The sequence below is a fragment of the Equus przewalskii genome, chromosome 1 (assembly GCF_037783145.1).
Source record: "Equus przewalskii isolate Varuska chromosome 1, EquPr2, whole genome shotgun sequence".
In the NCBI taxonomy this organism is placed as follows: Eukaryota; Metazoa; Chordata; class Mammalia; order Perissodactyla; family Equidae; genus Equus; species Equus przewalskii.
Genome location: NC_091831.1, coordinates 27,983,874 through 28,009,504, shown reverse-complemented (window position 1 = coordinate 28,009,504; position 25,631 = coordinate 27,983,874). Strand labels below are relative to the sequence as shown.

Sequence of the window (25,631 nt, the reverse complement as noted above, 5' to 3'; positions counted from 1 at the left end):
CAGAGAGGGAGGGCGGGGAGGAGGGCTCGGAGGCGAAGCCTCGCACTCGGTGTCGGTCCTCGCGTGCCGCCGAGCTGGGAGCGTAGCTGAGCCGGAGCGGGAGCCGGGACTGGGGGAGGCGGAGCCAGGGTGGGCTGTGAGGTGTAGCTCTCTCTCCACCCCCGGCCGCGCTGAGGGAGAGAAAAGGTACTGCCGACCCCCAGCCATGCTCTCTGCTGAGACCCCAGTCTTACTCTGGAGACTGCCTGTTACGCGTTCCCACCCCAACGTGGGTGGGAAAAGAAGTATTATCTTAATTCTTGTAGCAAACCCTCAACTCGCCTCCTCCCAAAATTAACCACCTTCCCTTGCCTGCTAAACCAGTTGGGATTAGAGCTAAAAGGGTTAATTAAGTGGTTCCCCGCCCTGCTCCGCCTAAGGGCCTGGGATCTGTGTTTTGCTGGGGGGAGGGAGGCAGCGGAATGACCGCCAGGTTGGACTGGGGAGTGGGGGAATCACAAGCCATGCTTCCCCCTTGCAGGCTGTGACTCATCAGTCAAGAGACTCTTCCCTTCCCCCTTTCTCCATCCAGTCTCGGCCTCCCCCAACCACCCCTCGCCTGGAAGCTGCTTTCCTTTGAGGGCCTCTGAGACTGGGGAGGACAGGAAGCAGACCCCTCCAGTGCCCCCTACCCGTAGAGGCTGAGGCCATGGTGCGGGGTGGGTGGGAGGGAGGATGATCTGGATGGTCAATGTAAAGAACTCTCTTTCCCCAGGGAGGAGCCTCCCAACCTTCAGGCATTCCTCAAGGACTCCCCAACCCAGCCCTGGGAAGGGCGGGGGGGGGGGGGGGCAAGCTCCCTCTCCATCCCTTCCCAAAAGCCCAGCCTTAGCTGCCTCATAAACAGGAAATACCTATTAGCAGGGAGGAGGGAGGAGAGAGGAGCCGTCTGGAAGAGAGAGTTGTCCCCCTCCCTTCTTGAGAGGGGGGGGTCCCCAGCTGCTAGCTTCTCTTCCTTAAGCTTCAGGGTGGGCTCTAGGAGTAGATGCTGGGAACTTGGGTTGGTATCCCCTTCCTAGGGCATCTGGCCCAGATTGGATAGGGGGGTTGTTACTTAGCAGGGGATTGATTGCAGAGGTTCCCTCACTCCTGCCCAAAGTCAGCACAGCTGGCTTGACTGCCTGGGAGGGGATTACAGATGTGGAGGCTTAAGTGTTTATAAGACCCCTTCTCTCCACCTCAGCTTTTGCCAAGGATCACGAAATGATGGGTGGATGGATGCAGAGTCCGGGGGTTGAGAAGAGGGCCTGCGAGGTTATGAGGACCCCCTCCCAGGTGCTTAGGAGAGGGTGGGGGAGGGGAGCTGTGAGTACAGCCACAGGCTAACTCTGGCATTCCTACCCACATTGTGGATTCCCCCACCCCCAGCTTTCCCTATCCCCACCCCCACCAGGGGGTGGTGGCGGGTGGAGGGAGGTGGTGGTAGGGGGCTGCAGAGGGACGTGACTGAAGCCGTCCACACTTATACAAGTGTTTCCTTGGCAGCATCCCCTGCCTGTGTCAGCCTCCTCCCACATTCTCACAGGCAAAGGTCAGCACTAGAGGGACTAAAGGGAACTGGAATTTTGGAGACCCAGGTTTGAATTCCAGCTTTGCCTTCACTAGCAAATGATCTGGGATAACTGCTCTAGCTTTGGTACCTGCACCTTGGTGAGACTCAAACTAGACAATGTGTGCCGGGTCAGCTAGCCCAATGCCAGCAGTACTCAGTATACATTAGCACCTTTCTGCTTTCTTTGTGGTTATCTGTTTTTTCAAGAGTGTTGGGAGCAGGCTGGATTGGCTGGAGGACTAGAGGTAGTGTGGAGGAGGAGGACTACATGCCTTGACCCATTTTACTCTCTGCTGTCCATGAATTTGCCTTCCTCCAATCCTGTGACCACTTACCCCTAAGGCCAGTCATTCCAAACAACTAGCTTGGCCAGATTCCATGGTGATCACCAATCACCTGGGTAGACAAAGGGGCTTACAACCCACCCTGAAGGGGACTTTGCCTCCTTTGAATCTGAGATTCCCTTCTAGCAGATTACATGTGTGGAAGGTGGAAGGCAAGGAAGAAGAAAACACTATGTGCCAAGCACTGAGCACTATGTACCTGAGGATTCATTTGCTTTTCTTGACGACCTTTGGAAGAAGGTGCTCTTACCTCCATTGAACAAGCAAGAAAACTGATTTTCAGAGAGGTTAATAAATTTAAACTTGTCTGTAAAATATTCTTCTCTTTCTTTTTTGCCTACCACTAGTTAATGCCTCCTTTAAACCTGAGTTCTAGCTTTACCTTCTCTGGGAAGATGCTCCTCTCACTCCCACCTCAGTGGATCTAGTGGCCCGGTTTCCTTTAAAGAAATATCTCAACAAGGTTGAATGGGTGATTAAGGTAAGTGACTTCAGTTCCTTGAGGAGTTTAGGGATGGGGCTTAGGGAGGTTAAGTAACTTCCCTGAGGTCACACAGCTAACAGGTAGTTGACCCAGTACTCTTCTTCCTGCCTTACTTCCAGTATGGACCAGACCTGGGGAAGGAGAGAACATCCTTGAAGCAGCTCTGGGAATTGTGGTGCAGGCAAAAATGAGAAGAGAAGTCACAGATGCCTGGCAGATAGACCTGAGGTGTGGTAGGGAGGTGGTGAACCCATGTGGAAGGTCTTTAATGACAATGTCCTGGAGTATGGCGGACTTAGCTGATTTGGATGGATGGATACAAGCACCCACTATTCTTTTTCTTTTTCTTCTTTTTTGAGATGAAATCATGACATAAATTAACCATTTTTTTAAGATTTTTTTTTTTTTCCTTTTTCTCCCCCAAAGCCCCCGGGGACATAGTTGTATATATTTTTTTAGTTGTGGGTCCTTCTAGTTGTGGCAGGTGGGTTGCCACCTCAGCATGGCTTGATGAGTGGTGTCATGTCTGCACCCAGGATCCAAACCAGTGAAACCCTGGGCCACCGAAGCAGAGCGCGCCAACTTAACCATTCAACCATGGGGCCGGCCCCTAAATTAGCCATTATAAAGTGAACAATTCAGTGGCATTCCAATATTTTTTCATACCAGTCATTAGTGCAAGATGGATTCTAGACATGGGATGCAGTGAAGTGGGAGGTACACAGGAGAAAAGGTGAGGTAAGGAACGGTGGAGGCAAGAGGACCCCCACAGAAAGGCAGAAAGCAGAAGCAACTGGCTTGGCTTGCTCCAGGAGAGGTGGGCTCCCTGCTTCTCCCAGCTCTTAGAACCTGTCCCATCCAACTCCCTCTCCTGACCTTGACCTTGGCTTTCTCTATTTTCTCCCACATTTCTCTTATTCCTGAAACTTCCTCAAATACTTATTGGCGTTGCTTGCTCTTTCAAGGATGAATCTTTTTCCATAGATGTAGTAGATGATATATGTCTTATTGATAGCTGTGCCCCCAGCACCTAACAGGGTGCCTAGAAACTAGTATGTGCCCTACAACATTTGTTGAATGATTATAAGAATTCTGATAGGGTTTATTTTCCCCGCCCCAACATGTCTCCTTCCCCTCTTGTCCGTTTACCATCATCATCACCATCACCATTTACCACCATCATTCCTTTCTCTGCCAAAGGAGTGTCTCAAGCATGTAAGAAACTCCCAGGAGGGCCCAGCCTGGTGATGCAGTGGTTAAGTGCGCAGATTCTGCTTCAATGGCCCAGGGTTCATTGGTTCGGATCCCAGGTGCGGACATGGCACCTCTTGGCAAGGCATGCTATGGCAGGCATCCCACATATAAAGTAGAGGAAGATGGGCACGGATGTGAGCTCAGGGCCAGTCTTCCTCAGCAAACAGAGGAGGATTGGCAGTGGATGTTAGCTCAGGGCTAATCTTCCTCAAAAAAAAAAAAAGAAGAAGAAGAAAGAAACTCCCAGGAAACCTGTTAAGGATGTAGAAGGACCCACCCTCAGATGGAGAAAATCTTATATCTGGAGAAGGACAGGGATCTAGGAGTCTGCATTTTAAAGAAGTTCCTAAGGTGATTCTTATATATGCCAGGTTGGGGATAGTTCTTTCTTCTAAAAGGATCCTTGCCCTTGCCCACCAAGTGGAAGAAACCTATTTGTTCATCTCTCCTCCCATAAGCAATTGCTCAGTACAGTGGAGGATACACCATGTAGCAAATGGTTTAACTCATCGTTATCCTCAATTTCTTCCTCATTAGCATGCGGATAGTAATCCCTGCTTTTCTAATTCTTTCAGGGATATTGCAAAGATTTGATGGTATGTGACAGCAAGCTGAGGACTGTAAATCATTCCTCAAATGTGTGCAGTTTGGGGCTAAAAATAAAGCACTAAAACGGATGTTGCCTGAAGGTTTGCAGCTCCTTGGTAGAGTAACTGCAATCCAAGTATATTAATTATCTATTGCTGTGTAACAAGTTACCCTCCAATTTAGCATCTTAAAACAACAAATTTTTATTATCTCACTCAGTTTTTGAGGGTCAGGAATCCAGGAGTGGCTTAGCTGGTGGTTCTGGCTCAGGGTCTCTCACAAGGTTGTAGGCAAGCTGCTTTCCAGTTCTGCAGCCATCTCAAGGTTTCACTGGGGCTGGAGAATCTGCTTCCAAGTTCACTCTCATGGTTGTTGGCAGGCCTCAGTGCTTCCATGGCTGGTGGGCAGAGGCTTCAGTTTTTTGCCACATGGGGCTTTCACAACATGGCACATTGCTTTCACTAGAGTAAGAGATGTGCAAGAGAGGGATAGAGAGAGAGAACAAGAGCACCTAGGCTGAAAGCCTCAGTCATTTTATAACCTAATGTTGGAAGTGATATATCATCACTTCTGCATTATGGTATTAGTCACACAGACCAACCCTGGTACAATATGGGAGAGAACTAGAGAAAAATGTGAATAACAGGGGCTGGCCCTGTGGCCGAGTGGTTAAGTTCTTGAACTCTGCTTCGGCGGCCCAGGGTTTCACCAGTTCAAATCCTGGGCACGGACATGGCCCTGCTCCTCAGGCCATGCTGTGGCGGCGTCCCACATGCCACAACTGGAAGGATCCACAACTAAAAAAATACACAACTATGTACTGGGGGGCTTTGGGGAGAAAAAGGGAAAAAAAAAATAAAATCTTTTTAAAAACCCAAAAAACGTGTGAATAACAGGAGGCAGAGATTATTAGGGGCCATCTTGAGGGTTTCCAATCACACCAGGTTCAGTCCTCAGTGTTGTAGGTCTGGAGATTCAATTTAGGCGAATCAGAATTCATCAAATTCAGAAGACTGGCTCACACAAATTAAATACACGTGATGCATTATCTGGGTACTGCTCTCCCTCTTTTCTAGAACTCTTTAATTAAACTGGTCTTCCTTCTGAAGACAACAAACGTGTTCCCACTTCAGAGCCTATGCACTGGCTGTTCTTACCACAGAACGCTCTTTGAATGGCTAGAACTTTCTCATGATTCAGGTCTTACCTCAAATATCTCCTCCTCAGAGGCCTTCCCTGATCACACCATATAAAATTGTTCCCCCTTACCTTTTACACTTTCTATCCCATTTATTTTCTGATAGTACTTATGGCTCTGTGAAATTATTTTAACTCTTTGTTTACTTGGAGATTGTCTCCCCACTGGAATGTGAGCTGCACTAGGGAGGGTTTTTGGTCCGTTTTATCACTGCTGTATCTCCAATGCCTGAAACAATGCCTGGCATGTAGTAGGCACTCAGTAAATAAATTAGAATGCTGATTTGTTCGTTCACACTGAGAAATATGTGTCATATGAACTGGACACTTTGTCTCACTTGATCAACGCACTTTCTCCCCATAGAAAATGATATGGGAAGTCAGTTATTATAGTCAGATGAGTCTTTGATGAGCTTGGAGCCAGGCAAGGACACATGGTTGGAGGTTCCCAGTGTTTGGTGGCCTGCATCTCTGAGGTTTTTCTTAATGGACCTTAGAAAGGCACCTGCCGAGGATACTAGTAGCCATGACACCCCTGTCCAGGTGGCATTGGAGACCCAAAGACATATTCTTTTCTTTCTTTCTTTCTTTTTTTTTTGCATGAGGAGCATTTGCCCTGAGCTAACATCCATTGCCATCTTTTTTTGCTTAAGGGAGATTAGCCCTGAGATAACATCTGTGCCAATCTTTCTCTCTTTTGTATGTGGGATGCCTCCACAGCACGGCTGATGAGTGGAGTAGTTCCACACCCAGGATCTAAACCCATGAACCTCGGCCATCAAAGCAGAGCACAAGGAACTGTAACCACTTGGCCATGGGGTGGCCCCCCAGAGACATAGTCTTATCTTTTTTAGTAGATTCCATGCAGACACCATACTTAGGTGAGTAGATTGTTTCATCAGATGCTGAATAAAGCAAAAGTGGCACAATTTTCTGCTTTCTTTAACATTAATCTTCTTCCCTAAGCCTCATCTACATAATGATGACCATAATTAGTGTCCAAATCACCAGTATTTACAGAGCATCTCTAAGAGTATGTTTCTTCCACGGAGAAAGAATTGTGTCATCCTGTATTGGTTCTTACTGATTTCTCATAGGCAATTGTTTCCAAGTTTTTGGAAATAAACTTTATTGTTGCCCCTCAAATGACTATTTTATTGAGAAAATTGTGAACAGATTCAGTTGCTGAATTTGTGGCATTTAAAGCCTATTTGGGGGAACAAAACTAATTCACCGGAAAGATTAAGAAACTAGCTAAAATGAGGTTTCATTAGTCTGCCCAGGGTGCCATAACAGAATACCACAGCCTAAGAGGCTTAAACAACAGAAATTTTTTTTTTAAAGGTTTTATCTTTTTTCCTTTTTCTCCCCAAAGCCCCCCAGTACATAGTTGTATATTTTTCATTGTAGGTCCTTCTAGTTGTGGCATGTGGGACACTGCCTCAGCATGGTTTGATGAGCAGTGCCATGTCCGCGCCCAGGATTCGAACCAATGAAACACTGGGCCGCCTGCAGCGGAGTGCGCGAACTTAACCACTCGGCCACGGGGCCAGCCCCGCAACAGAGATTTATTTTCTCACAGCTCTGGCGGCTGGAAGTCCAAGATCAAGGTGCTGGCAGGGCTGGTTTCTGGTGAGACCTCTTTGCCTGGCTTGCAGGCATCTCTTCCTCTTTTGACACCAGTCCTATCTGATTAGGTTCCCACCTTTATGATGTCGTTTAACCATATGTACCTCCTTAAAGGCTCTCTCTCCACATACAGTCATATTGGGGGTGAAGCCCTCAGCATGAATTTTGCCGTGGGGGTGGGGCACACAATTCAGTCCATAACAAAGGTCCTCTCCTCTCATGAATTTTTGTGGGAATGTATATATATATATATTTTTAAGATTTTATTTTTCCTTTTTCTCCACAAAGCCCCCCAGTACATAGTTGTATATTTTTAGTTGTGGGTCCTTCTAGTTGTGGCATGTGGGACTCCGCCTCAGCATGGCTTTGAGTGGTGCCATGTCCGCGCCCAGGATCCGAACCGGTGAAACCCTGGGCGCCAAAGAGGAGCATGCAAACTTAACCACTCAGCCATGGGGCTGGCCAGCCCCTGGTGGGAATGTATATTGATGCAACCTTCTTGAAGGGCAATTTGGCATTACCCACCAAAATTTCAAATGTGTACATCCCTTATCTCAGCAATCTCATTTTAAGGAAGCTATTCCATAGAGTAAACAAAAGTGCAAAGATGCATGTATAGATGTACAAGAATGTTCACTGTAACTTAACTTGTAACAGTGAAAAGCTGGAAATAATAATGGTATATTTGTATAATGGTACTGGTATTCACTAAGATTTCAGTAAATATTTGGTTAGTGAATGGACTAATGTATTGTTACATGATAAAAATCAAGTTGTAGAACAACACATGAAATGGTTCCTTTTTTTGTTGAGGAGGATTAGTCTAGAGCTAACATCTGCTGCCAATCCTCCTCTTTTTGCTGAGGAAGACTGGCCCTGAGCGCACATCCATGCCCATCTTCCTCTACTTCATATGTGGGATGCCTGCCACAGCATGGCTTGCCAAGTGGTGCCATGTCTGCACCCAGGATTCCAATTGGCGAACCCTGGGCCGCCTAAGTGGAACGTGTGCACTTAACTGCTGTGCCACTGGGCCAGCCCCGAAATGGTTCCATTTTTGGATGAAGAAAAGACCACTATGTGTCCCTATACCTTGTTATTATTATTTTTAATTTTTATTTTATTTTTATTATTTATTTATTTGTTTGTTTGTTTATTTATTTATTTATTTTTTGAGGTAGATAAGCCCTGAGCTAGCATCTGCCAGTCCTTCTCTTTTTGCTGAGGAAGACTGGCCCTGAGCTAACACCCATGCCCATCTTCCTCTACTTTGTATGTGGGACGCCTACCACAGCATGGTGTGCAAAGGGTGCCGTGTCCACACCTGGGGTCCGAACCTTGGAACCCCAGGCTGCGGAAGCGGAACGTGCACACTTAACCATTGCGCCACCGACCGGCCCCTCTGTACCTTATTATACGTATAGAAAAAGTGTGGATGAATACACGCGTAAGTGGCAAGGGTTAAATCTGGGGAGTAATATTGGTATTTGCAGGCCAAGTATATCTTTTACTTTATAGGTTTGTACTCTGAAGTGACTTTTAAACTTTTGTAATAAAAAACCTTTTTAGGGGCCGGCCGGGTGGCGCAGCTGTTAAGAGCGCACGTTCTGCTTCAGGGGCCTAGGTAGGGTTTGCCACCCGGATCCGGGGTGCGGACATGGCGTCGCTTGGCACGCCATGCTGTGGTAGGCATCCCACATATAAAATAGAGGAAGATGGGCACGGATGTTAGCTCAGGGCCAGTCTTCCTCAGCAAAAAGAGGAGGATTGGCAGCAGTTAGCTCAGGGCTAGTCTTCCTCCAAAAAAAAAAAAAAAAAAAAAACCTTTTTAAAAATAGGAAAACAATATGAAGTAGCTTCTAAATGGCAAATGAGTGAATGGTAGAGATAGTGATGGACTGGAGAAAAACAGTGGGATCACGGCTGGCTGGCATGATCAAAAAGGCTTTCCTGGATAAAACGGCATGAAAAATGTTTGGAGGTTCAAGTATTCTGGACAGAAAAACAAATGCAGGAGAACACCTGTTGTCTTTGGAGGGCAGCAAGATGATCTGCAGTGGCAGGAAATAAATTTGGCAATGAGACGCCAACGTCGGTTTCTCTCTTTTTTTCGTTCTCCCCAAAGCCCCCAGTAAGAAGTTGTATAGTCTAGTTGTAGGTCCCTCCAGTGTGCTATGTGGGAGGTCGCCTCAGCATGGCCTGATGAGTGCTGCCGTGTCCACGCCCAGGATCCAAACTGGTGAAACCCTGGGCCACCAGAGCCAAGCGTGCGAACTGAACCACTCGGCCGTGGGGCTGGCCCCCAACGTGGACTTCTGAGTAACCCAAAGAGAAGCTCGGAATGCGGGGTTTTAAGATTAAACTCGCAGTAGTGCCGCAGTATGAGATTAGGTGAGGGTTAGCTCCAGGAGGGAGGTGCCCACTAGGGGGTGCTGTTTCAAAACATAGGCCCACTCAGATTAAGGTGAAAGGAAGGTACAGCAGGTATAACGCCAGACAAAGAGTGTTCCAACAGTTGCACAAATTAAGAAAATTAAAAGATGCGCAAATGTTTACTCTCCCTTCATCACCTCGCGCTCCCTAACTAGATCCCCGCGCAACACAAAACTTAGCATTTCAGTATGCCTATAGCATGTGCCATGCGGGCTCCGTTTAAAGCGACTACTATTCCCAGGCTCCCTAGCGAGGCCAGGGCTCTCTTCCCGGGTGCAAGTGGGTCTCCCTGCAGGGCCTTCTGGGATTCGTAGTCTTGCACTGTCTTCCGGGAGTTGTAGTTCTCCCCCCACAAGCGACTGGGCGAGGCGGCGCCGGCGATCACAGCTGCGCTGGGTGTTCAGGGGCCAAGATGGCGGCGCGCCGGGGACGGAGAGACGGAGTCGCGCCGCCTCCGAGTGGGGGCCCCGGCCCCGACCCTGGCGGTGGAGTCCGCGGCAGCGGTTGGGGAAGTCGGAGCCAAGCGCCTTATGGGACTGCGGGCGCTGTGAGCGGAGGGGAACAGGTGAGAGGCTGGCGGCCGGCCCGCGGCTGGCAGCAAAGCGGCGTGTGCCGGGCGGTGACACGTGGACGCCACAGGAAAGGAAGGAAGCGCTCGGGAGTCGATGCTGGGTGGCTGCGGGAGACAGGTTGGGCCGAGTGGACTGGCCATTTGCTAGGGGGACGCGAGTAGAGACAGGGTTCTTAGGGCCATTCCTCCAGAACGCTGGTGGGGCAGAGCCGGGTGTCGGAAACACGGCCCGTGGCGGGGGATCAAGGATTCGAACTTGGAGTGCCGGGCTAAGATCTTCCTCTAAGGATGCCGAGTCGGGGTGCCTCTAGCCGGGCGCTGCAGTGCCTTTTCGGAGCCACGTGGGGTGGGGGAAGCGATTTTCCCGGGAGAACTTGTCTGCTTCCCCTCCCCCTCTAGGCGGCCGCGGCACCCACGTGGGTTGGGCTCCCGGGTGAGGGGGGGGCCGGCGAGCCGCGGGTCCACGTGGGGGCGGGGAGGGGATGTCCACGTGGCTCCCGCCCCAGGCTGCCCGGCATCTCGTATCGGCGCTGGAGCCGCACTGCCGGGAACTGGGTGTGTCTCAGCCGGTCCCGCCATCTCCGACCCGGGCAGGGGGCCCCTGGCCGGGAAGGAAGGTAGGGGCTGCTAGAGTCAACTTTGCCTACAACCTTGGAGAAGTTTTTTTTCCTTCTGCTTTGGTCCGCGGCGCCTCCCGATAGCGGATGGTGAAGGACTTTCCAGATGTGCGGGGCGTCTGTTCCCTGCGGATGGCGGAGTGTGTTGGCGAGCGTAGAGAGCTGAGGCTGAAGGGCTGTAGAGTGAGCTTGTGGCGGGTTTCTGTCTGACCGGCTTGGGGTAGGTTGTGAGTCACGGACACTGGCGTTTTGGTTGCTTGCAGTCCTGCCTCATTCGTGATTCAAGGGGCATGGGAGTGTTAATGTATACATGGGACAAGCTAGAGGGAAAGGGAATCTCTCCTTTCCTCACTTTTTCCTCCAGCATCTGTTTCGAGGAGGCAGCTAAGGCCTGCTCTTGTGAACTGACACATAGAAATTGGGGTGGTCTGTGTTTAAGGCTCTCTGGAATTTTTGCTGGGGATGGCAAAAGTTGGAGGCGATGTGAGAACTAGCCAACACTAGTTGAACATTTATTGGATGGGGTGAAGTTCTTTCTGTCAGATTTTTTTTTCTTGGCCTTCAGTTTTCCATATTTAAAAAGTGTTATCGTCCCACTCCTGAGTAGAGGGCTTCTTAAAAGTTCCCACCCAGAGTGGAGGTGGGAAAGACTTAGTTTGAACTGTTATCTCTCTTAAGCAATTAAGCTGAGTCCTTGAAAGTTCTTTTTTCTTTTCTTTTTTTTCTTTTCTTGGTCTCTAAGTGGGAGTTGGGCTGCAGGCTGCCAGGTAATGTCATTTCCAGCAGACCAATCCAGGCCCTTGCCCAGGGGAGAATGGCTTCTGGGGCCCTAATTTGGGAGCTGCTTACCTCTCTTCCCTCATTTTCTCAGAGGTCACATCTTGTGCTGTTGGTGCTGCTCACTCTTTGGGGGAGAGGCAGGAAGGATCTGTGATCCAGCTGTAATCCAAGTTAGGTGGTCATTTGGGGTTAAAGAGGGTCTCATGGAGAGATTATAAACCCCCCCCCCCCAAAAAAAACCACACACAGAAAGATGGGTATTTGGAAGCTGGTCAGTCAACCAGCTATTTATTGAGATACGGTTATGTTCAGACACGAGGGATACTGTAGTTAAACCACACATGGTTCCTGTTCTCTGGGATCTTATGCTTTTATCAAGATAGACAATAAATGATTAGTGGGACAAAAGGAAAGTGCAGCATATTTGGGATTATATAATCAGCAATAATAATCTACTTTGCAGGGCCTGCGAAGGGACATTTTAAGCTGAGACTTGGCTGTGTATGTGTGTGGCAGGGGAAGCGTTCATCAGAGGGAATAGTATGTGAAGGTCTTGAGGTGGGAGAGAACATGGCTTATTAGAGAAACTGAGAGACAGGCAACATGGTGAGAGAGGACACACGGTAGCAGGAGAGTCTAGTCTGGTGAGAAAGACCAGGATCCCTGTAACCCATATTTAAGGAGTTTAAACCTGACGCTAAGAACAGTAGGATGCCTTTGGAGGGGTCTAGGGAGGGTCTCAGGAAGGGATCAGATGTGTATTTTTATTTATTTTATTTTATTTTATCTTTTGAAGAAGATTAGCCCCGAACTAACATGTGTGCCCATCTTCCTTTATTTTCGAATATGTGGGATGCCTTGCACAGCATGGCTGGATAAGCGGTGCATAGATCTGTGCCCAGGATCGGAACTGGCGAACCCTGGGCCACCAAACTAGAGCGCACGAACTTAACTGCTGCACCACCGGGCCAGCCTGATGTATATTTTCAAAAGTTTGTAGCTGATTTTGAACACTGCAGGGACAAGACTGGATGTGGGAAAGCCACTTGGGAGGTTGTTGAAGTTAGAGATGCTGGTGACTGGCTTACTTTTAGCTTGGGTTTAGCCCCTAGATGCTCTTGGTACTCTGGAAGCTGTGCTGTTTGGGGATGGAGGTATGGGTGAGGTCAGGTGAAGAGGAGAGTGTCTCTAACTGGGGCTCCGGTACCTGCCCGATGGAGGTGGTGATGAGTGGTTCGTAGAGCTGGGTATTGTCTTCAGATTCTGGCCTAGTAGTTGGGCCAGGAAGGTGTCAGGGCAAGTAGAGATGCAGCCTCCTTGCTTACCCAGGAGTGTTTGCTGAGCCAGGTGCTATTCAGTTGCTGGTTGTAATTAGAGGATTGTGAAGACCTAGGAGGAGTTAGTGCCTAAAACCTGTCACCTTTCACTTCATCTCTGGGCCTGGCCTCCTAAAGTGTCTCTATCTAGCCTTTCTTCTCCCTGGGCATAGGAATTCCTCAGCTTGGTTAAGAGGGTGAGTGTGGGGGTGTAGTCACACCTGTTGCTTTTTTTTCATTATTGGAAGAGGTGCAGAGTTTCCCTTTGCTGCAGAAGGGGAGGGAGGACTGACTTGCCCAGGTTTGTTCCAGTTCTCCGGCCTTTGTATCATCTGTTTCCTATAGGGGAGATACCCAAGGCTCTGGCCTTTGGCTTTGCCAGCCCCATTCCAGTCACTTCTGGCCCTACCCACACCCACACTCTTGACAGGCCTGGGCGGGCGGCTCCTTGCCTGACAAGGCTGAAGATGTTGCTAGTTCTCAGGGAAGTGGTGGGGTGAGGCTTTTCCATCTACAGAATCAAGCTTTTTTCTAGCTCTCACTTGGTAGGGGTAGGGAAAGAGACTTCTTTTGGGACTACCATTGAGGGGTTGGGTGGCATACTGTAGGGCCTTCAAAATAAAAGTGTGAATATCAGCTGTGTATAAGACACTGCCAGGCATCCTGGATAACCAGGAAGTATAAGCAGAGTTTAAATCCTTCCAAAAACCAAGAAGAATATAAACTAATAGAATACAAAGGGTTGTTTGCCCCAGAGGAACTCGGAATCTAATTTCAGTAATGATGCAAGGAATGTCACGTGGTGGGAAGGGGGCAGGATGTGATTGCCAGAAAAGCGAGTGGTACGGAAATGTGTGAATTCAAGGTTGTGAGTAGAAATCAGCATGGGATGGGGAAGCCTGAGGTGTCTTCTTGAAGAAGGTGGGATTTGAGCTAAGCGGAGAAGAGAGGCCTAAGCAGGATATGAGGAATATAAGGTAGATGTAGCTGAAATTGCCTTTTTGCTGACGTCCTCTCCTTTGGTGTTCCCCTCAGACTGTCTGCCTTTATCACAACCAGCAGACGACTCTTCTAAAAAACCTTGATCTTTTTGATGTTTTTACTCTCCAGTTTCATAATCTCCTATGGCTCCAACTGTGTCTGGATGGAGTCCAAACTTTTTTTTGCTCAGAAGGTCCCTGAGCACTACCATCCTGGTTGGGGCTTTGGCTCATGGGTTGTACTTCTCTCTGCCCAGCAAGTCCAGAGGTTTGGCTGTGGTGGGGCTCCTACTGAGTCTGGGGCCATTGGTGGAGGGCTGGGTTCCTGGTTTACAGAGCATATCAATCAGCTGCCACCCCACATGCCCTGCAGCCTTTACCATGCCCTTCTGACCTTCCCCGGCTTTTGCCCCAGGTGCTACTGCATGAGGAGGGGGATGATTCTGGCTTTGTCAGTCTGTCTCGGCTGGGCCCTTGTCTGAGGGACAAGGACCTGGAGATGGAGGAGCTGATGCTGCAGGATGAGACACTGCTGGGGACCATGCAGAGCTACATGGATGCCTCCCTCATTTCCCTCATTGAGGATTTTGGGAGCCTTGGAGAGGTGAGCTGGGGCGGGGCTTGGGGGTCTTCAGGCGAGACTTTGCGTGGGAGATGATGGCTCAGTGGCTCTGCTCTCCCAGAACCTTGGGTGCTAGATACCCAACCCAAGTCCTTGAAGAGTGATTTTGTCTCTAGGTGAGTGTTGGGCTGCAGGCTGCCAGATTATATCCCATGTAAGGATGCTCTGGCAGGCTTGACTATAGTCCATGGCCCTTCCCCCTGCCTGAGCCCCTAACTTACATATCCAGAGGGTTCTGATCTCTGTTTTGATCCCAATTCCAGCCTAGTCAAGGGTTGTTTGCTGAGCATCCCACATCTTACCTGAGGGTGGAGGATGTGTGTGAAACATAAGCTTAAGCTTAAGACTCATTTCTGGTAGGTTTTTGTTGACACTACAGAGGCAGTGGATGGTAGTAAATGAGATTGGAACCCATGCTTCCTGGTACTCAAATCTGGCAGATTGAGCTGAACTGAGCCAGGCAGACTGAGTCTCTTGGTCTCCAGTCCTTCTCAGTGGCCCAGTAAGTCATTAGGGATATTAGTGGGACCTTCTTGTTGTTTTTCTGGAGCAGAGCAGGTTATCTCTGGAGGACCAGAATGAAGTGTCGCTGCTCACAGCTCTGACGGAGATCTTGGATAATGCAGATTCCGAGAACCTGTCTCCATTTGACAGCATTCCGGACTCGGAGCTGCTTGTGTCACCTCGGGAGGGCTCCTCTGTGAGTGTGGGACCAGGGGAAGGGGATGTGTGGTTGGTGCAAAGGTTAGAACCATGTCTGTGGGCCTACTCACATAGTGTTTTGTTTTTTTTTTTTTTTTTATAAAGATTTTATTTTTTTACTTTTTTTCCCCAAAGCCCCCCAGTACATAGTTGTATATTCTTCGTTGTGGGGCCTTCTAGTTATGGCATGTGGGACGCTGCCTCAGCATGGTTTGATGAGCAGTGCCATGTCCACGCCCAGGATTCGAACCAACGAAACACTGGGCCGCCTGCAGCGGAGCGCGAGAACTTAACCACTCGGCCACGGGGCCAGCCCCTTATTCACATAGTTTTGAAGCACTACTCATCTCAGTTCTTTTTCCCCCTCTTAGCTGCATAAGCTGCTCACCCTTTCTCGGACACCCCCAGAACGTGACCTCATCGCCCCAGTTGACGCATTGGGGCCCAGCACAGGCAGTAGTCGAGTGAGTGGGGTAAGCCTGACTTAGGGAGCCTCAAGGACTCCCAGGAGGGAGGAGTATGTGGGGACAGGTCTGGAAGAATATATTCCTGGAGAAAACTCCCTCTGTGGCTTCTCTTCTCTCCTGCAGGTTGAGATGTCTCTCACAGATCCCCCTTGGGACTTCTCTCCACCCTCCTTCTTAGAGACCTCCTCCCCCAAGCTTCCTAGCTGGAGACCTCCAAGATCACGACCTCGCTGGGGCCAATCCCCTCCTCACCAACAACGTAGTGATGGGGAAGAAGAGGAGGAGGTGGCCAGCTTCAGTGGCCAAATGCTTGCTGGGGAGCTCGACAACTCCATAAGCAACATCCCAGACTTCCCCATGCACCTGGCCTGCCCTGAGGAGGAAGACAAAACAGCAGCAGCAGAGATGGCAGTGCAGGTAGCTGGCGACGAGAGCATCTCCTCCCTGAGTGAGCTGGTGCGGGCCATGCACCCGTACTGCCTGCCAAACCTCACCCACCTGACATCACTCGAGGATGAGCTTCAGGAGCAGCCAGATGATTTGACACTGCCTGAGGATTGTGTGGTGCTAGAGATTGTGGGCCAGGCAGCCACAGCTGGCAATGACCTAGAGATCCCAGTTGTGGTGCGGCAGATCCCTACTGGACCTCAGCCTGTGCTCTTGGGTGACTCACTAGAGGCTGGTCCGGCCTTGCAGCTGCTCTTGCCTACACTAGAGTCAGAGACGGAGGCTGCTGTGCCCAAGGAAGCCCTCTGCCCTGAGAAAGAGGGGTTGTCACTGGACTCAGAGGAAAAGCTGGAGTCAGCTTGCTTGTCGGAGCCCAGGGAGGTCATGGAGCCAGTAGCACCCAAGGGGCCTCAGAACCCACCTGCCAATGCAATGCAGAGTTCCCAGAGAGCTCGAAAGGGTAGGAGGAAGAAGAGCAAGGAGCAGCCAGCAGCCTATGCAGAAGGCTATGCCAGGAGGCTGAGGTCATCTTCACGTGGGCAGTCTACTGTGGCTACAGAGGTGACCTCTCAGGCAGGCAACTTGCCTCAGGAGGAACTTCAAAGAGAGGTTGAGCCTCCCCGTGGTAGAGGGAAGCCCCGGGCTTGGGCTCGGGCCTGGGCAGCTGCCTTGGAGAAGCCTAGCTCTGGGAACTTGGAGAGTAGTGTTGGACAAGCTAGTCCTGCTGAAGAAGGTCCTCTAGACCTCCACCCCAACCTGGTTGACACCATCCAAGCCAGCCCTGTTCCAGCCCATCTCTCATTGGTTGACTCTCCTCGCGCTGACCCCATCCCGCTTGACTCTGTTGAAGCTGATCCCACTGCAGTTGAACCGGGTCTAGCTGACCCTGTAGCTGTTGACCCTGCATTGGTTGACCTTGTTTCAGTCAACTCAGAGCTGGTTGACCCTCTCCCAGCTGACCCAGTGCTGATTGAACCAGTCCTGGCTGACTCAGCAGCAATTGACCCTGCAGTGGTTGTTCCCATCTTAGATGACTTACCACCAGTTGACCCTGTCCCAGTTAACCCAGCACCAGTTGACTCTGTTCCCGTTGACCTGGCTCCAGTTGACCCTGTGCTAATTAAGTCTAGGCCAACTGATCCCAGACGTGGTGCAGTATCATCAGCCCAGGGAAGTCCAGCCCCCCAGGTCCTCCTGGAGTCAGAGTCCTCAGATCCCCCAAAGGCTATCCCTGAAATCAAGGAGGTTGTGGGTTCTCTGAAGGTGGAAAATGGTACCAATGCCACAACCCAGGAAGCCAGACCTCGGCCTCTTAGCCTATCTGAGTACCGGCGACGAAGGCAACAGCGCCAAGCAGAGGCAGAAGAGAGGAGTGCCCAGCCCCCAGCTGGGAAGTGGCCGAGCCTCCCAGAAACCCCCACAGGGCTGGCAGATATCCCTTGTCTTGTCATCCCACCAGCCCCAGCCAAGAAGACAGCTCTACAGAGAAGCCCTGAGGCTCCTCCTGAGGCTTGCTTTGTGCCTTTGGGTCCCAGCTCTGCTTCTCCTAGTCCTGAGCCACCTGCAAGCAAACCTGTGGCCTCAGCTCCCACTGAGCAGGTGCCACTCCAAGAGATGCCACTGCCAGTGAGACCTCCAGCTCCTACCGTGCAATCCATGCCCTCAACAATGCCCACTGCTCTGCCTTTTACCCCGGGTGGGCTGGGCATGACCTCCATGCTGCGCCTTCCTGCAAGTGGACAAGGGGTCCCCAGTCTGCCTCCACCACCCTTGCAGCCTCCTAGTCTTCCTATGTCTGTGGGGCCAGTGCCCCCTGATCCTTATACTCACTATGCCCCTGTACCACCCTGGCCTTGTTATCCCCCTGTGTCCCCTTCTGGCTATCCTTGCCTGCCTCCCCCACCAACGGTGCCCCTAGTGTCTGGTACTCCTGGCGTCTATGCTGTGTCCCCCACTTGCAATGTGCCTTGGGTACCCCCTCCTGCCCCAGTCCCACCTTACAGCTCCAACTGTACTTATGGGCCCTTGGGATGGGGCCCAGGCCTGCAACACCCTCCATTCTGGCCTACTGTACCCCCACCTCCTTTGCCTCTAGCCTCTGTTGGGAGGGCTGTTCCCTCACCCAAGGTGGAGCCCAGTGGCATCCCAGCTAGCTCCCCTGAAAGTGTACTTCCTTTACCAATGACTCCTCCTCTCAGCCTTGGGTCTGCTGGCCACGGTGCTCCACAGATAGAGCCCACCAAGGTGGAGGTCAAGCCAGTGCCTGCATCTCCCCATCTGAAACACAAGGTGTCCTCCCCAGTGCAAAGCCCCCGGATCAAGGCTCCATCGTGTCTGTCTACTGAGAGTGTGGCTGTTGAGGAGCCTGCATCAGAGAGACTGAAGCCTGAGACCCAGGAGACCAGGCCCAGGCAGAAGCCTCCCTCTCCTGTTGCCAAGGCTGTTCCCACACCAAGGCAGGGCACTATCACCAAGCTGCCTGCCGTCCACCCAGCCCGTCTAAGGAAGCTGTCCTTCCTGCCTACCCCACGTGCCCAGGGTCCTGAGGATGTGGTGCAGGCTTTCATCAGTGAGATTGGTGAGTGCCACACAGTTGAGTAGGTGTGAAGAAGGGCACGGAGGTTGGGTGGGGAGAGTCCTCCAAAGAACAGGATAAACCACCTTGGTGGGTCTGGCCTTTGTTGGATTTCTTTGGAGGGTTCTTGAGAGGCAGAGCTCTGGATTTGTTTGATTCCTTCCTGCTTTGTGTTGCTGCCTTGGTTTACTTAGTACAGTGGGCAGGGGGAGCATAAAGGGAGACGTGAGGTGATTTCAGACTTCCTGGGACCTGTGTTCTCAGTTGATAGCGGTTGGTTTCCAAAGCTGTTTTGTGTGCTTCCACAGGAATTGAGGCATCGGACCTGTCCAGTTTGCTGGAGCAGTTTGAGAAATCAGAAGGTGAGAGAACCTGGGTAGCTTTGCTTCAACCCCTTTTTGTTGATTTCTCCTTTGGGCCCAGCCCTGTCGTTGCTTAAGCTGGGGGGAATGAGGGAGGAGCAGTCTCAGCTCCTAGAGCAGCCCCCTAATTGGAATGGGGAGACAAGATTCACCTGTGACATAAATCTAAGCCCTAGAGAGGGTGGTGGTACAGCATGGCAAGAACTGTAAGAGTAGATGTTTGGGGAGATCCAAGTGCAGTAGGTGCTTGGGGCCATTTTCTAGAGGAAACCAGCTGTCAAGCTGGGCCTTGAAAGACAGGATTTCAGAGAGCGAGAGAATGTGGTGAATAAAGGCAGAGGTATAGGAAGGATTGTGTGTGGTATATTTGGAAGGTAACGGGTAGTTCAGCTTTCTCAGTACAAGGCATGGATCTAGGTGCTGTGGAGGATCCTGTGTCCTGTTCTCAAAGAGCTTTTCATCTAATTGGTGAGAAAAATCTGCAGAAATGATTCTTGAATTGATAACAGGTGTCTATAGTATAAGGCAACATATAACATACATTAAGTGTAGAATAAAAATAGGCTACAAGACTAGGAAGTTAGGCAATTGATGTAGAACCTCAATTGCTAGGTTTAGAAGTTTGGACTCTATCTCAGATTCATTGCAGGGGTGGGGCGTGTGGATGTTTCTGAGCAGAGAAGAGACATGAGTAAAATTGGTACCTGGGCACCCACTGGAGGAGAATGGATCTTTGGGGAGAACCCAGTGCAGTGTGTAGGCAAAGTAGATTTTCCTCCTTTGGGTCTCAAAGCCATCCCTTCTGTGCCTCCTCAGTCTGGAACATCTGGTTGGGCTTTTAACTAGTATGGTTTCTTTGCAGCCAAAAAGGAGTGCCCTCCCCCGCCTCCTGCTGACAGCTTGGCTGTAGGAAACTCAGGGTAAGTATGGAGACATAATGAGTGAGTTACCCTACAGCTGTTGGTCAGCAGCCGGCCGGCGCTCCAGGACCATCAACTGGATGCCTCTGTGGCAGGGACATTTAGTCAGCCCTAGAGTCTCTCCCTATTTCCCCATCCCCTGCTCAGCTCATCACTACTGGGCACTGTCTTGGGTGGTGAGGTAGGAGGATGTGTACCATCCTCTGGCTGATTCCATTCTGGGATTCTAAATGTCCTAGAGGTGTCTTCCATCTTCTGGCAAGTTTGCCTATGGGGATTTCTTTCCTTCATTTAACAAACTTTAAGCTTGCTCAACACTGGTGATGGTGTAAGATAAAAAGTAGAAGATGTTCATGGCTAGGGATCCCCTGACTCCTTGTAGGACAGAGATACCCTGGACCTCCTTGTTCCCTAGTCTTCCAGCACTGAGAGCCTTATTTCATTTTTCATGTTCATGGTACTCCATCTTGTTCTGCCAAGCATGTTCCCCCCAATATTGATTTGGGGTTGGGTTTGAGCCAGGCAGGCGAGGCTCCTAGCTTGAAGGAGGTAGGGGATATTCAAGGTCATAGTTGGCCTGCCTCCTGGAATTGGGCAGAGCTGACTTGAGACCCCACCTACAGTTCTGTCACTAAGACCCCTTTTGTGCTGGAGGAGAATGATAGGGGCAGCTTATGCATCCCATTCCTCTGTATGGCCCCCTCTCCCATTGCTTTGTGAGGAAAGCAGATATACAAGATGTTGAGGAGGCAATGAACCAGGCTTTCCCTTTTCCCCCGCCAGCAGCGTTGACACTCCCCAGGAGAAGAGGCCCCTAGACCGGTTACAAGCCCCAGAACTGGCCAACGTGGCAGGTGGGTTCAGGGTGGGGAACTCTGCCTTTGATTAGTTTATCTAGCAAATGCTTGTAGGGCCTGCTCTGCACCAGGTGTGTGTACATGTTGGGGATACAGAGATCTGATCTTCATCTTTAAGGTTTGTACAGTACAGGGGGCAGATGTGTAAACAAATGAGCCTGTTGAGTATCAGAGGTTGTACATTAAAGAAGCCTGTGTGGTTTATGATAGGGTCTTAAGGGGGACAGTCAGGGAAGGGTTATATAGAAGGTAATCCCAAAGCAGAGGCTTGAGAAAATCACTGATACCAATCAGATACAGGGGATGGGTCATTCCAGGTAGACGGAGCAGCTTGAGTGAACTGAAGAAACAAAACCAGCCTGGTATGTTTTGGGGGAATTTCAAGTGGTTCGGTTTGACCAGAGTGTAGGGCTGATCAGGATGGTGGGCAGAGCTAAAGCAAGAAATAAAGCTGGAGTGGTAAGTAGGAGGTCAGATTATGGGAACTTTGAAAGCCATGTTAAGCTGTTTGGACTTTATCCTGTGCATTGAAGAAGCAATTGGAAAAGCTTTACTAGATTGGTTTTTGGGTGCTCCTTCCAACAGGAATGTAGAAGACAGGTGAACGGGTGTGAAGCCCGAGGTAGGAGATCATTGGATGATTACGTGAGTCCAGGCATGATGCAGCCTAGAGGTCATGCAGTCGGGGGGATGGGTCTCAGAATGGAGAGGTAGATCAGACAGGACCTGGTCACCAGCTAGGTTTGGGCAGTGAGAGGTTGAGGGGTTCAGGAGGACCCTAACTGGCTGAGTTTCTATTGCTGGTTCCCAAGATGGGGAACTAAGGAGAAGGAGTAGTTGTAACAGTGGGACAAGCTGGGTTGTTGATAATTGTTAGTGTACTTTATAAGATCAGGTGGGGGTCTCTGGAGCCTATATACGCAGTGTTTGGAAGTGCAGAATCGGATCTCATCCTGCTGTCTCCATCCTCCCTCCCCTCACAGGGCTCACCCCTCCAGCTACCCCTCCCCACCAGTTATGGAAGCCCCTGGCTGCTGTCTCACTGCTGGCCAAAGCCAAATCTCCTAAGTCCACCGCCCAGGAGGGAACCCTGAAGCCTGAAGGAGTTACAGAGGCCAAACATCCACCTGCAGCCCGCCTCCAAGAAGGGGTCTGTGGCCCTAGTCCAGTCCATGTGGGCTCTGGGGACCATGACTATTGTGTTCGGAGCAGGACCCCCCCAAAAAAGATGCCTGCCTTAGTCATTCCAGAGGTGGGCTCCCGATGGAACGTCAAACGCCATCAGGATATCACCATCAAACCCGTCTTGTCCCTGGGCCCAGCTGCCCCCCTGCCCCCATGCACAGCTGCCTCCCAGGAGCCACTTGATCACAGGACTAGCAATGAGCAGGCAGATCCTGCAGCCCCTTGCCTTGCCCCATCCACCTTGCTGTCCCCTGAGGCTTCGCCCTGCCGGAATGATGTGAACACTAGGATTCCCCTTGAGCCCTCAGCCAAGCAGCGGTCAGTGCGCTGTTATCGAAAAGCCTGCAGGTCAGCCAGCCCCCCAAGCCGGGGCTGGCAGGGCCGACGTGGCCACAGCAGCCGTTCTGTCAGCTCTGGGTCCAACCGGACCAGCGAAGCATCTTCCTCATCCTCATCGTCGTCTTCCTCATCCCGATCCCGGTCCAGGTCCCTCTCCCCCCCACACAAGAGGTGGCGAAGGTGAGCTCTGATGGCCTGTTAGGTCCTCTCCATTTAGGAAGTTCATGTACTCTCTTCTAGTTTACTTTGAAAGCTTTTGCACATTGAGTTGAATACTTTCAGGCACTAAGGCTTCTAATTCTGTCTTCTCTCCTTTCCCTGGATTGTTGAAGGAGGCAAGCTTCATCCAAGCTTGAGAAGATACCTTGTATACCCTTTTGGAGTTTAGGGTATCCCTGAGGTCTCCTGCTTCTTTGGGGAGACTGGTAGGGTTTGATCTTGACCATGTGGATTCCTTCGCATACTGTATCAGTCCTCATGTTCTGGTATTTTCCTGGTGTGTGGGAAGGTGGGATAGTGGGTCGTTAATGGCAAACAGTCCTTTTAATCATCTGTTGAGGAAGGAGTCTAAGACAGTTCCTTTGGGTGTCACTGTGGCCTCATCTATTTTCTGGCAGTACGTTTTTCTCAGTAACAGACACAAATTTTCCTACTTAATCAGTTAAGTATTCTTAGTTTTTGATGGTGAAGTATATCTTCAGAAATGGCCCCTACTACAGGTCTAGCACAACCACTTCTGCTTTATGCCATGGTCACAGCACTCCTGTGAGACGTGTTAGGGGACTAGGAACCCAGAGACTCAGGCCCCCCTGCTAGTTGTAAGACCTAGGGCCCAACCCTTTATCTTTCTGAGTCTCCATTTATTTCGCCTCTTTCTGATTTGTTAAGTACTTTTCAATTTTTAATTGCATAACTGAAAATAAATATAATCTGTGGCAAAAAACTCTTAAAACATTCCAGATATATCTGAAGTTCATGAGGGCCTCAGTTTGGTCAGCTATGAAGAGTCCTTTTAGATCTCTTCTGCTTTGCTTTGCCTTTGGTCCTGAGCTTCCTGACAGGGAGACAGGGCTGGGGCCAAGGTGAGGTAAGTGGAATATACCTGCACCACTCGCAGCATTCCTGCCTGCCCCTTTATTCTCCAGGTCCAGTTGCAGTTCCTCTGGACGTTCCCGAAGATGCTCTTCCTCTTCCTCCTCCTCATCCTCCTCCTCGTCTTCCTCATCCTCATCATCCAGTTCCCGAAGTCGGTCCCGCTCCCCATCCCCCCGCCGGAGAAGTGACAGGAGGCGGCGGTGAGCATGTGTTCAGGGAGTCAGTGCATCTGGGATGCAAGTGCCTGAGAGTTCTGAGACTTGAGCTGTCTAATGTCTAGGGGGCTGATGGCACCTTCTTCTCCTGTCAGGTACAGCTCTTACCGTTCACATGACCATTACCAAAGGCAGAGAGTCCTGCAGAAGGAGCGTGCAATAGTGAGTAGAGGAACAGGTCTTGGGAGGAGGGGGCTTGCCCCTGAGCCATGACCTCAGAGAGCCATCTGCAGCTGTGGCCCTGGTTCATGGTGTGTCATTTTTCCTTGATCCAACACAGGAAGAGAGAAGAGTGGTCTTCATTGGGAAGATACCTGGCCGCATGACTCGGTCAGAGCTGAAACAGAGGTTCTCTGTTTTTGGAGAGATTGAGGAGTGCACCATCCACTTCCGTGTCCAAGGGTAAGCTTGGGCTCTAAGGTTAGGATGTTCTTTCTGTCCCATTCATCTACCTTGATGTTTCTTTTCTTTCCCTCTTGCTCTGGTGTGCTGGGCAATGTAGGAGACCTTCATTTCTACCAAGGGTTGGCCATTTGGGGAATGAGAAGAACCACCCCAGTTCCTCTCTGTACCCTGGGGAGCTCTCTCTTTTCCATGGCATGTGCCCAAGTAGCCGTCCCAGCCCCTGCCTCACCCTTCCCACCAGTGACAACTACGGTTTCGTCACTTACCGCTATGCTGAGGAGGCATTTGCAGCCATCGAGAGTGGCCACAAGCTGAGGCAGGCAGATGAGCAGCCCTTTGATCTCTGCTTTGGGGGCCGCAGGCAGTTCTGCAAGAGAAGCTATTCTGATCTTGGTGAGTAGAGGGAGGCCCTGAGGCTTTGATATACTACTTCATCTCCTCCCCAGAAGGGTTCCCAACCTTTGGAGAGTGGGGCTAGGCAGACTTCGCTTCATCTGACACATGAAGAACCTAAGGGGTGGGATGAGAGGAGAAATGGGGGTTCTCTTGTCTTTTTGACTTAAAATCAGGGCAATTTTAGGTCCATCCATTATTGGGATAGGAGGTGGCTGGCCATTTGAGGTCCCTGTGGTTGGGAAGTGTGGTCAAAGACCTTGATGTTTGTCTCTACCTTTATAGACTCCAACCGGGAAGACTTTGACCCTGCTCCTGTAAAGAGCAAATTTGATTCTCTTGACTTTGACACATTGTTGAAACAGGCCCAGAAGAACCTCAGGAGGTAACCCTGGGCCCTTCTCCCCCTCCCCCTTTTCTTTGGAGGTGCCCTACCTCCTCCATCCCCCTCCCCCACTCTAGGGGAGAGAGCTGCTAGTGAGGAGATGACTGTTTTATAAAGAAATGGAAAAAAGTGAAATAAAAAATGTGTTAAATCCGATTTTTTAAAGGGGTATTTGTTTTTTATAGCAAGCATCGAAACAAGTTAACTTGCATTCTTATGTGAGATGGATGGGGCTGAGGGGTTCCCCCAAAGTTTGGAAGATCTAAGTCACTAATAAACATGAACTAGAGAGAACTCCCAAGTGCTGTTGTGCTTCTTTCTGTGGTGCTGGTGCTGGGCATATTACTTGTCCTCTGTGAATACAATCAGGGACATGCTTACCTCCATTGAGTTCCTAGGACCCCTCTTTGGTCAGGTGCAAAATCCTATGGGACTTGAAACTTGGCTCCTGAAGTGTGTTGTCAGTGAAGTCAGTTATCTAGGGCAGTGCTTTTCAAACTTTAAAAGGGCATTTGAATCATCTGGAGATCTTTTAGAATGCGGATTCTGACTTAAGGGGTGGGGCCTGAGATTCTGCATTTCAAACTAGAGGATGCTGATGCTACTGGTCTGGGAAGAGATTTTAATATCAGGGACCTAGAGGAAGCTCATACTTGTTCCAAATAAAGGTTTTCTAAAAATGTTTTCTAAGCCTTGTGTGTACATGTACCATTTTAGCTTGAGCACAATGCTTGGCACACAGCGGGTGCTCAGATGTTTAAAGAATGCATGCATGTGGATAGACCTCTGGGGAAGAGGGAGATGTAGGAGTTACATCTAGGAGAGAGGAGTGCCTATTTTGAGAACGGCAAAGGAGAGGTGGGTCCCCTGAGAAAGTG

At 50.3% G+C, this 25,631-nt stretch overlaps 1 protein-coding gene and 1 long non-coding RNA gene across 11 annotated transcripts; both read left to right on the top strand.

Annotated features, from left to right (window-relative positions):
* Position 1: 1 nt before the first annotated feature.
* Positions 2-7,874, top strand: LOC139073535 (uncharacterized). The gene is made up of 5 exons (XR_011522366.1): positions 2-186; positions 2,283-2,416; positions 2,539-2,647; positions 6,179-6,339; positions 6,869-7,874. It is a non-coding gene; the product is annotated as an uncharacterized lncRNA (long non-coding RNA).
* A 1,955-nt stretch (positions 7,875-9,829) lies between these two features.
* Positions 9,830-25,047, top strand: PPRC1 (PPARG related coactivator 1). 10 transcript variants are annotated; one of them, XM_070608035.1, is made up of 14 exons: positions 9,830-10,085; positions 14,200-14,388; positions 14,960-15,106; positions 15,480-15,581; positions 15,699-18,600; positions 18,906-18,959; positions 19,822-19,879; positions 20,666-20,733; positions 21,720-22,440; positions 23,406-23,555; positions 23,666-23,732; positions 23,851-23,972; positions 24,217-24,368; positions 24,654-25,047. In XM_070608035.1, the coding sequence occupies exons 1-14, from the start codon at positions 9,933-9,935 to the stop codon at positions 24,755-24,757; spliced, it is 4,989 nt and encodes a 1,662-aa protein (XP_070464136.1). In that variant the 5' UTR covers positions 9,830-9,932; the 3' UTR covers positions 24,758-25,047. The 10 variants fall into 10 exon arrangements, with proteins under 10 accessions (XP_070464136.1, XP_070464069.1, XP_070464258.1 ...); XM_070607968.1 differs by having other exon boundaries at positions 9,864-10,085; positions 20,663-20,733; XM_070608157.1 differs by having other exon boundaries at positions 9,872-10,085; positions 15,480-15,572.
* Positions 25,048-25,631: the final 584 nt, after the last annotated feature.